This window comes from Carcharhinus amblyrhynchos, chromosome 17 (assembly GCF_965287045.1).
Source record: "Carcharhinus amblyrhynchos chromosome 17, sCarAmb.v2.hapA, whole genome shotgun sequence".
In the NCBI taxonomy this organism is placed as follows: domain Eukaryota; kingdom Metazoa; phylum Chordata; class Chondrichthyes; order Carcharhiniformes; family Carcharhinidae; genus Carcharhinus; species Carcharhinus amblyrhynchos.
The window spans coordinates 43,966,370-43,978,686 of NC_137340.1; the positions used below are offsets into that span (position 1 = coordinate 43,966,370).

The 12,317-nt window shown below is 44.1% G+C and overlaps 1 protein-coding gene across 1 annotated transcript in view; it reads right to left on the minus strand.

Moving 5' to 3' along the window:
- Positions 1-1,934: 1,934 nt before the first annotated feature.
- Positions 1,935-12,317, minus strand: part of LOC145354481 (VPS10 domain-containing receptor SorCS3-like) — a 1,074,210-nt gene continuing 1,063,827 nt past the window's right edge. The window contains exon 27 of the mRNA XM_080205878.1: positions 1,935-3,207. Within this exon, the coding sequence (XP_080062004.1) occupies positions 3,149-3,207 (59 nt within the window). The 3' untranslated portion in view covers positions 1,935-3,148. The remainder of the gene's footprint in view (positions 3,208-12,317) is intronic.

Consider the following 12,317-nt stretch of genomic DNA (forward strand, 5'->3'; position numbering starts at 1 on the left):
CCAATTCTATATTCACACTGTTCGATGGAGGATGCAGACTTAAAAAGGTTTCTCTCCACTGTTTATTCTTCTCTGTTCATATGTTGACTGACCTGCCTCATATTTTGAGCTAAAGTTAGGTGTGAATTGAAGACGCAATTTCACTTTGTCAATGAAAACACTCTGTCATTCTCAAGTATCGATCCACCTTGAATTGCCTCCAGAACGTTGCACAGTCATGGACTATTGGGGGCAGAAACGTGGTTGCAAGAGAAAAGGCTGAAGGATTGCATCCCTCATCTCTTCACTAGCCTACATCAGAAACTACCAATCATGGTGCCACATCTTTTTCCATTGTTAATCCAGTTCTTACAACTATTTTGCCAATTAGTTGTCTTTCATAAATTCATACCGCTTTGTTTCAGATTGGCCCCTGTGGGATAGGGTTAGAATGCTTAATGTGATCTGAGTTTCTGTTCTGCAAGAGTTAATCCTTATCTTTGTTGGAGAGGAATATCAGAGAAAGGCATTAAATACTCTAACTCCAAAGTCCTCAGCCTTCATTTTAAGAGCCAGATCTTTTCTTAGTGTTTCTCATTTGTGAATTAGTACCTATACCAAATAAATACCCATTTGAAGTTCAAAATTATTGTGAAAATGTGTGTGATTTTCTCTGCCTTTGACCCTGTCACTTATTGATCCAATTTTGGTTGTCATACCAACCCAGAAGTTATGATTTAGTTTTCATTGTGGGTTAAAGTGCCACGTTAGGATCCTTCCTTCGTATTAATGTTCAGATGATGTTTCTGGTTCCAAACTATCTATTTTTTTTCTGCTCTTAAAGTATTGCAGTTGTGTCTTGAAGATCAAGCTTTTGATATGACTGACTCAGAACTGAAAGGAGCACAGCTTAGTGAAACACAGAGACCCCAGATGTTTGAACGTTCCTTGTTCTTACGAAAACTCGAGTCTAATTCTCTGAGCTGATCTATAATGTAACTGATACTTTTTAACAATACAATATGCAACTGAAACAAGAAAACCGAGCACACCAGTGGCGTACATTAGGTGCAGTTTCTTGTAAGCATGCAGCATATTACAGTACACTTTGGTTAAAAGGTAATACTTCATCAAGGTCTGTTGTCATTCAAATGCATCCATATGGCCACTACGGTGCAGGAGCTGCTCACAGAAAGGTAGGACTGTAATTAGGAGAGCCACTGATTTGGGGATGCGTTGGAATTGTGTCGGTGATTAAAATAAGCTTAAGTAAGTTTATTTATTAGTCGCAAGTGAGGCTCACATTAACACTGTAATGAAGTTACTGTGAAATTCCCCTAGTCACCACACTCCGGTGCCTGTTTGGGTCAATGCACCTAACCAGCACGTTTTTTCAGGGGAGGAAACCGGAGCACCCAGAGGAAACCCATGCAGACACAGGGAGAATGTGCAAACTCCCCACAGATAGTGAGCCACGCTGGGAATCAAACCCAGGTCCCTAGCGCTGTGAGGCAGAAGCACTAACTACTGAGCCACCAAGGAAAAGTTTCTGAGAGTTGGCCAAACTTGTGCTGTTTGATCGGAGCAGCCAGTACCTGGTTGTGATTGGTTACATTGGCATCTGAAATTTGGCAACTTGTGTTGACAATTGACTCAGGTGATATGTGTGACTGGGAGCAGGTATGCTTTGAGGACCAGGTATTGTGAGTGTGACTGTAGATGTCAATTTCAAGGTGTTTAAAGCCAAGGATATCCCCTCTTTCTTAATCACCACTCCTTAATTAACCTAGTCTTTCCTCCTGTCTTTTTTGATATATGGTGCTGTGTATTATGCCCTGGATGCTTTATAAAAGTTTAGTTATGGCAGCTGGAGGGGAGTGGGGGTGGGGTTATTTATTCATGGGACATGGGCATTGCTGGCTGGCCAGTGTACATTGCCCACCCTTCGTTGCCCTTGAGAAAGTGGTGGCAGTGGCCTTTTTGAAACTGCAGCCCACGTGCTGTGGGCTGACCCACAATGCTTTTCGGGAGGGGATTCCAGGATTTTGACCCAGTGAAGGAACGGCGATATACTTCCAAGTCAGGATGGCAAGTAGCTTGGAGGTGGACTTGCAGGTGGTGATGTTGCCATGTATCTGCTGCCCTTGCCCTGCTAGTTGGAAGTGGTTGTGAGTTTGGACGGTGTTGAAACCATTGATGACTGGAGAAATCAAAGAATTATGTAGCATAGTGGGAGGCTATTCTGCCCATTATGTCTCTGCAAGAGCTATCCAGTTAATCCCACTCCCCTAAACTTTCCCTCTAGCCTTGTACAATTTTCTTTTTCAGGTATATATACAGCCCCCTTTTGAAAGTTACCACTGGATTTGCCTCCACTGCTCTTTCAGGCAATACATTCTAGGCCTTCATAAATCACTGACTAAAAACAGAGTGGTTCTTTAGCAAATAACCTTCACTTGGTGCTAACCAAACTCCCTGCCAATGGAAACAGTTCCCCACTATTTATTACTCTGCTAAAATTCTTCAATATCTGACGGTGGGCCATTTTTATTTTCAAATTTTTATTCCATCCAAAAAATAGCAAATTCCAACTGAATCCAATCCCATGAGAGGGACAAACAAGATCGAAGCTGACAAAATGAGGCACTCCACCCCGTCTTGGGCTCGACCTAATGCTTCATCTCAGACAAGTTGTCTTTGGATCAGGGGACGCCTTGGTTGAATCTCATCAGCTACCCTGATCATTGACTACCTTAGCCTGGGAGATCAAACTGCCTGATCGTTGACTCTCCCCTGTCAGTATGACAGTGGACCAGCTGAAGGAACTGCAATGTCTATGAATGCCCAAGGAAAAGTAGGAAAGTATCCTGTCCGATACTATACCTCGTTCAAGTAAGTGTGCTCTTTTGTGTAACAGTATTACCCCTTAGATTGAATGTACTGTATGTATTTTTAGGACCTAGCCACCACATTCTTTCGTTTAATTTACAAGAAAATTGTTTTTTTTTCATTTTTTTTGTTAAAGGAATAAAAAAGATTTTTTTTTATCCAAATAGTTACAATAAGCAATCTGTGTCATCACCATCCACATGCACAGTTTTAAAGCTAAAACCTTGTGTGTTGTAGGATAGAAAAGTCAAACTCCAATGTGGATTCAGCAGTCCCAGTGTTAAACGTAGCTCGGAATCTCCTTTGTGCTCTCGTTTTCAGTTACTGTTGGATTGTTTCCTGCAAATATCAAAGTAGATTTTAAAGTAGAGATAAACATACAAGTTAATAACGTTCATGGCTTCAGCTTGCACCTGAGCTTTCCGAGGCACAAGGTGAGCAATGCTACGCAAGAGAATAAAAGCTTTTCGAATACTTGCGTCCAGTATTTATCCACCTGCATCCTATCCTACACTAAGGGCAGGATTTTCTGGTCCCACTGGCACCCCCACCCCCACCCCCATCCCCACCCCCACCCCCACCCCCACTCCCACTCCCACCCCTGCCACAGGTTCCCCAGTGAAGGAGGGTGCAAACAATGAGAAACCCCATTGACAGCAGAAGAACTGGAAGATCTAGTCACTGGTCAATGGCCGGTCACCTCTGCCACAGCAAAACACGCTACGAGGGCAGTGGATGGGTGGAAATCCTAACATCTTTCTCCCATCAGCCCTTCCCTAAGACCTTCCTCCTGTTAGCTCTTTCCTAAGGCCCTTCTCCCATTAGCCCTGCCCTCAGCCCTTCTCCCGTCAGCCCTGCCCTAAGGCCTTCTCCCATTAGCCTTGCCCTCAGGCCCTTCTCCCATCAGCCCTGCCCTCAGGCCTTCCTCCTGTCAGCCCTTCCCTAAGGACTTTCTCCCATTTGCCTTACCCTCAGGCCCTTCTCCCATTAGTCGCTCCCTAAGGCCCTTCTCCCATTAGCCCTGCCCTCAGGTCCTTCTCCCATCAGCCCTGCTCTATGATCCCCCCCTCCAGTCAGCTCTGTCCTCCTTGACATTCACTGATGCTCCTCAAAACTTCTAATTTAAATTTCTCACCCTTTTGTTGCATTTAATTCCTTTCAGGATCTCACCCCTTCTCCCTCTGCATCTCATTCAATCCTAACTCATCCTGGAAGTCTCTATTGCTCTGAGTCAAGCTTCGAGTGTATCCCCCTCTCTTTACCCCCTCTCCTTTGCTCCAAATGCTCCTTCAAAGCCGACTTTGGTCAAAACACTGACGACTGCCTTCTTATCTCTCTTTACATTAATATCAATTTTACTGACACTAAAGATCCTTTATAAATGGAATCGCTAACACACACATTCAAGTCAGTTGTCACGTCCAACAGTTGTATGGGAAAGATTTCTTTGGCTCAGTTTATCTCAATCCCAAAGTTGGAGTCACACCCCGTAACTACAGCATTATCATCCCAGCTATCCTTTTAACCCAATTGAATAAGCTTATTAATGCAGCTGGCCTAAGTTTTCTGGTCCAGCACACCATGGGAACTGTCGTGGGCGGGACAGAGAATTCGACGGAGGGGCAAAAGTCCCATTGACTTCGGATGGGAATTTTTTGTTCCGGGATGGGTGGGATTGGAAAGTCAGCGTGCCAAAGTCTTGCCCTGTTGTATGCTGTACGTTGAAAACTGATTAATTCATTGGATGTTGGAATTTAACTAGTGACAATGAATGAGATTTTATGGCCTCGCTAATCCCGAAACCATAAAATCCCGACTGAGGTCAATGGACCTTCCCATTGTCTGCCCCTCACCCTCTCCGATTCCCATGGTGGGTGGGGCTGTAATATTCCGGAGAATGAATGGAGACTTTTGCCGGAATTTTATCACCCCGCCCACCACAGAATGGGAACAGGCAAGGGGTGGACAATGGTAATGTCCATTGACGTTGGGCGAAATTTTCCAATCTCACTTGAGCAAGGTTGGAAAATCCTACCCTTTATCCCCATTTGTGCAGGCTGGATTCAAATCCACTTCTGAAGGTGTTAAGCCAATGGTTTTAAGTTTCACGTGGTCAGAAATGGACAATATGTATTTGCTATTAATTTGGTTAATCTAAAAGCAATAGTTATTCCAGTGCAGTGCAGAGAGAGTGAGGCATAATTAACCATTAAATTAAGGCCCTTTCACCCTCTCAATATCCCATCGCTATATTTTCGAAAAGCAGAGGGGAGTTCCTCAGGTGCTCTGGTCAACATCAGCTCTTTAGCAGCATCAATCTTAATTTAATTGGTCATTTATTTTGTTGCCGGTTATGCAGTTGTACTGGCTGCCATATTGTCCTACATTACAAGAGCAACACTCTTCACAGAGCTCTTAATTGTTTTGAGCTGCTTTGGGACATCCTGAGGTGCAATAACATAGAATCATACAATAGAATCACAGAATCCCCACAGTGCAGAAGAAGGCCACTCAGCCCATCGAGCCTGCACTGACAACAATCCTTCATGGAGAGGCAATGACTTTGTGATATTATTGCTGGACTATTCATCCAGAAATTTAGCTCAGGTTCTGGGGACCCGGATTCGAATCCCAACACTGGATGGAATTTGAATTCAGTAAAAAAAAATCTGGAATTCCGAATCTACTGATGACCATGAAACTATTGCTGATCGACAGAAAAACCCATCTGGTTCATTAATGTCCTTTAGGGAAGGAAATCTGCATCCTTACCTGATTAGGCCTGCATATAGCTCCAGAGTTAATGTGGTTGGTTCCAAAATGTCGTCCAAGAGCAACTAGGGATGGACAATAAATGCTGACCAACTAGCGATGCCCATGTCTCACAAACTAATAAAAAACAATCCCACCTAAGCCCTATCCCCTTAACACCATGTATTTACCCTGCTAATCCACCTGACACTAAGGGGTAATTTAGCATAGCCAATCCACCTAACCTGCACATCTTTGGAGTGTATATAATTGCAAGAATCTTCCTTCACTATTTGGATAGATTTGTCCATATTAAGTGATAAACTGCATGTGCCTCCAGATAATAAATGTCTCATATGAGATCGAAAGACTGGGGCACTTAATCTGCACAAGCAGTAGTTACTGATATTCTTTTTCCCTTTTTCAGTGTATCAATCATAATTGTACCCAGAGGAAGTATAAAAATATATTGTAAAAGTAACTGCTGAGATTATTGACGGCTCAATTGCAAAAACCTGGCACTTCATTTCTCAATGTTGGTCAATGTTGAAATAGCTGCGCCACAGAAAAGGGCATTTAACCAATCACACAGATGCAATGTGTCTGAGAATAGGAGTTCTACCGTGAGTTTCAGTTCTGTAGTGTTATGCCAGACAACATTGTACCATTATGTTGAGAATTGGGGTGGCACAGTAGTTAGCACTGCTGCCTTACAGCCCCAGGGACCAGGGTTCAATTTCAGCCTTGTCTGAGCAGAGTTTGCACATTCTCCTCATGTCCGCGTGGGTTTCCTCTGGGTGCTCCAGTGTTCTCCCACAGTCCAAAGATGTGTGGGTTAGGTTGATTGGCCATGCTAAAATTGCCCTTTAGTGTTAGGGGGATGTCAGGGGGATAAGTAAGGGTAAAGATGTGGGGTTACGGGGATGGGGCCTGGGTGGGATTGTTGTCAGTGCAGGCAAGATGGGCTGAATGGCCTCCTTCTGCACTGCAGGGATTCTATGATTCTGTTCTATGAAGTCAGGAGAAATAATGCCAGGCTTTAATCTGGTTAACAACATGCGCTGAGGCAGAAATCATTGTATTTTCGGGCAGTATGAATCATTCGATGAAAAGGTAGTGGCGAAGGAACCATTTTCGGGAAGTAGGGTTAGTTACCATTGGGAAACTGAAACTTCTGGAGTTTGGTGGCCCCAATACCCTCGATTTTTGGCTTAAATGGATAATAAAATGGTGTTTTGCTGAGAAGGGATCTCATAGAAACTTACAAAATTCATCTAGCAGATGCGGCAATTACTGTTGCAGAACCACTGTAGAGTTAATTTGTTTCTCAATGTCTGTCAGCGGGGAGGGCTGCAGATGGCACAAGGACTGATAACACCCCGCTCTCCCCCCGCCAAGAAAGCTACCTGGATTTGTGTTTCATAGAGTTCCAATATGGCTGAGAGTCAGGCAGGGTGCAATGGGACACTTCACTGCTGGCATCTTGATAAATATTAATTTGAGCAGAAGCTGGAATTGGGAGAAAAGTCAAAAGTGAAACAATTGGAGCGTTGAGGAAAGATAAATTTAAGTGCCGAGGATGAGCCCTGGAGCGATTAGAAACTGCCCTGCTGTCTCACATTTGTTTAATATTTCGGAAGGGTTGGCAAAGCTTACTGAAGCATCAGGTGGCGAGAACACAGCGTGACAGGTGATAGGGAAAAATAGTAACCGAGGGAAAGAATACATCAATCAATCAATGCTTCTGCCTCTGATGCCTCAGTAAGTTTGCCGTCCATGTAAAATATTGAAGAAATATATCGGCACTGGTCGTGCATGACTTCCAAACAGTTCAAGGATCCTCTCCTGCACTGAAAGTATCTTCTTTCTAGAATCATTGAATCCTACTGTGCAGAAGGAGGCCATTCAGTCTATCGAGCCTGCACCAACTGTAATCCCACCTCACCCCTATATCTGTAACACCACATATTTATCCCTGGCACTAAGGGGCAATTTAGCATGGTTAATTCACCTAACCTGCACATCTTTAGACTGTGGGAGGAAACCAGAGCACCCGGAGGAATCCGACGCAGACACAGGGAGAATGTGAAAACTCCACATATAGTCACCCAAAACTGGAATTGAACCCGTGTCCCCGGCACTGTGAGGCAGCAGTTCTAACCATGGTGCCACCATGTCATCCCTCCTGCTTGGTGATTTAGATTAATGTGAGGGAAGAAGCTTCCATTCCACCTCTGACGCCTGTTCACATTTAGACCTTCTAACATTGCTGTGAAGCACCATGAGATGGTTTGCTGTATTCATGTAGAAACATAGAAACGAGAAGCAGGCTTAAGCAATTTGGCCATTCATTTTGATCATAACAAATCATCAAATTCAATATCCTGATTACCCCTTCCCCACCTCCCCCCCCCCCCATATCCCTTGATCCCTTTAGCCCCAAGAGCTATATCTAATTTCTTCTTGAAATCACACAATGTTTTGGCCTCAACTACATTATGTGGTAGTGAATTCCATTGATTCACTGCCCTCTGGGTGAAGAAATCTCTCCTCATGTCAGTTCTAGAAGGTTCAGCCCTTACCCTCAAACTATGACCTCTCGTTTCGGACTCCCCCACTATTGGGAGCATTATTTCTGAACCTGCCCTGTCCAATTCAGTTAGAATTTTGTAAGTTTCTATGAGATCCCTTCTCAGTCTTCTAATCTCCAGTGAGGTTCCATTTAAGTGCAAGTTGTTGTTGAATTCCACTATACAGAGGGATACAGAGAATGAGACTGGAGCACTGTATGGACTCTCTTGGACAGTAGTTTCACTTGAAAAATTAGTAAGAAAATGTACCCCAAAAGCTCATTTTTAAAATTCTTTCAAGAGATGACAAGAGAATCTTTATTGTCCATCCCTAATTGCCTTGAGCTGAGTGGCTTGCTACGCCATTGAAAAGGATTGTTAAGAGTCAACCATATTGGTCTGAGTCTACAGTTACACATAGGCCAGACCAGGTAAGGATGGCAGATTTCCTTCTTTAAAGGATATGAATGAATCTGACGGTTTTTTAAAAAAACAATCAATAATTATCATAGTTGATCTCAGGGATGGTGACTATCAGTGCAGAATAGTTCATGGAATTTAAATTTTACCAGCTGCCCTGGTGGGAATTGAACCTGGTGTCGCCAGAACCTGGGTATCTGGATTACCAGTCCAGTGACATCACCACTGTGCCTCATCTCTCCAATCTGATCATTTCCAGATTAGATGGGAACAGGAAAGGTCACAGAATCCCTACAGTGCAGAAGGGGGCCATTTGACCCATCGACTCTTACCCAGGCCCTCTCCCTGTAATCCCAAACACTTACCATGGTTAATCCATCTAACCTAAACATCTTTGGACACTAAGGGGCAATTTAGCGTAGCCAATTCACCAAACCATCATTAGACTGTAGGAGGTAACTGGAAGAAACCCATGCAGGCACTAGGAGAACATGCAAACACCACACAGCCAGTCACTCAAGGCTGGAATCGAACCCAGGTCCCTGCCACTGTGAGGCAACAGTCCTAAGCACTGAGCCATCATGGTGCTTAGGAAGGCTGCAGATAAGTACCTGACTGCTCTCTACAAATGACCATGAATCCGGGAGAGCAATTCAGATTGACTTGCCCTGATCTTGCGCTCCTGATGCCATTCATTTCCATATATATGTGACAGAGTGTTGAAGATTAGAGACTTACTGAGTGAGGAACCATGTGTCTATATTACATTGTACTGCTCATTATTTTGATCATAGCTCCATTTTCACTTTCCATTGTGCTGATGACCCACAGTCAGTGACTTCATGTCAAACACTTGCTTGAGTGGCTGCCCTCTAATCGTTCGATCCTACCCTTTTAATTCCAATTAAAGCCAAGTACTGTTACTGGGAGACTACAGATAAGATCCAGAAACAGCATGCGTGTGCCTGTTGTTTGAGATAACATCCTAATTCCCAGATCTTGAGGAAAACAATACAAGTAGTTGACTTCTGTTCCTGGCGGCTGGCCGATCCCTAATTTCAAAACTATTGATGTTGGAGTGGAATCCATGACAATATGGGATGGGAATCATCCTGAACTCTGCTCAATGCTGGCATCGGCTCAGCCTTGACTTTGGACCTGAACTGCAGTGAGGCAAATGGAATATGAAATTTGTTTTCCCACAGGTAAGTATGATGTGAAGATGCCGCTGTTGGACTGGGGTAGGCATAGTTAGAAGTCTCACAGGTTAAAGTCCAACAGGTTTATTTGGTAGCATAAGCTTTCAGAATGCTGCTGCTTCATCAGGTGATTGGGAGATCTTTAACCTATGATTAAACCTCTCTACACTCGCATTGTCTGTACCTGTAAAGAATTGATTACCTGTTAAGACTCACATTCCATTCATTATCTTGTAATTGAATTTGTGTCTAAATATGCCTTGTTTGTGAACCCAACTTCCACTCACCTGTTGAAGGAGCAGTGCTCCGAAAGCTTGTGCTACCAAATAAACCTATCGGATTTTAACCTGGTGTTGTGAGTCTTCCTACTGTGCCAACAGGTAAGTGGATAGTCATGTAAGACTGTAGTTAAATGGAGAGTTTTGTCCTTAATGTCTCTTACCCACACTGGCTTGTTACGCTTGAAACTATATGGCTGTTGACCGGATGACTGGAAGTGTTATAACTGCTGCTCAATGCTTGAGGGGTTTGGCAGGCGTGTGAATGAAGATTGACTGCAACACTTGCAGAGTTGGGGCAGTACACGATGTGAAGACACATAGAAAAATCCATCAGCCATAACAGCGATGGGCAGCAATTGTCACAGAGGATCCGGCCACCAACCTCCTATTCTTCTTGTCGACCAACCTCACTCAGCATTACTATCATTTCAACTTACCAACCTTGGGCACTTTAGTTGTCTTCCAGCCTCAAAAAATGTCCCTAGCCCAGAGATTCTGGATTCAACCAGAATTTGGTTCCGCACTCAAAGTTTTGGTTAGGGGGATTAGAGGGCTAAATGTGTGGGGTTATAGGGATAGGGCAAGGGCAGAGCCTAGGTGGGTTGCTCTTGGGAGAGTGGGGATAGATTCAATGGGTTGAATGGCCTCCTCTTGCAGTAATTTTTTGATTCCGTGTTTCTCAATGACAGGTTGCATTAAAGCTAATAAAACATCAGCAATTGTCACTTCCAAAAATCGTGACTTTTTGCAAACAACTCATGTCCTCCTTAGAACTTAGAGAGAGGTGAAGATGGGGAAGACGTGTCCCAACTCCTCGCAGCTAATAAATATTGAGGTGAAAAGAGACAGCGAAAATGTCTGAGCTGCGATGTTGGGTCTTCATCCTCTTCAGAAATAAAGGATGGTGGAGGCAGTTACAAAACCATCACAAGGCTTCTTAATGGAGTTAAATGGTGAACTGGATTCTTAGAATTTCAACTCACTATGAAGCTTACTGCAGACGGCGTAGTTGCAATGCTGTAGCCAGGTGTACCCCTTGGTATATGCCATAATCTTCTTACATCTTTACATCCTTGTGGCAGCGATGATGATGTAAATTTTGTCCTGTCCTCACGATAGACTGATTAAGAAGGTGAAGGAATATGGGATCCGAGGTGAGCTGGTAAGATGGATACAAAATGGCTTGGGTATGGGAAGCAGAGAGTAGCCGTGTAAGGATAATTTTCTAACTGGAGGTCTGTGATTAGCAGTGTTCCGCAAGAATTAGTGCTGGGGCCTCTGTTGTTTGTAATATATAGAACATAGAACATAGAACATTACAGCGCAGAACAGGCCCTTCGGCCCACGATGTTGCGCCGACCAGTTACAAAAACAATGACCCACTAGCCTATACCAATCCCTTTTCGTCCATAAACCTATCCAGAGATCTCTTAAACGCCCCCAAACTAGACGCATTTACAACTGCAGCAGGCAGGGCATTCCAATCCTTCACCACCCGCTGGGTAAAGAACCTACCCCTGACATCCGTCCTGTAGCTACCCCCCCTTAATTTAAAGCCATGCCCCCTCGTGCTAGCTTTCTCCATCCGAGGAAAAAGGCTATCACTATCCACCCTATCTAAACCTCTAATCATCTTATATGTTTCAATAAGATCCCCTCTTAGCCGCCTTCTTTCCAACGAAAACAACCCTAAATCCCTCAGTCTCTCCTCATAGGACCTCCCCACCATACCAGGCACCATCCTAGTAAACCTCCTCTGCACCCTCTCCAACGCCTCCACATCCTTCTTGTAATGCGGGGACCAGAACTGCACACAGTACTCCAAGTGCGGCCGCACTAGAGTAGTGTACAGTTGCAACATTACACTGCGACTCCTAAATTCAATCCCCCTACCAATAAACGCCAAGACACCGTACGCCTTCTTAACAACCTTATCTACTTGATTCCCAACTTTCAGGGATCTATGTACACACACACCTAGATCCCTCTGTTCATCCACACTATTCAAAGTCCTCCCGTTAGCCCTATACTCGACACATCTGTTGCTCCTACCAAAGTGAATTACCTCACACTTCTCCGCATTAAATTCCATCCGCCACCTCTCGGCCCAGCTCTGCAACCTATCTAAGTCTCCCTGCAGACTATGACACCCTTCCTCACAATCTACCACACCTCCAATTTTGGTGTCATCAGCAAATTTACTAATCCACCCAACTATACCCTCATCC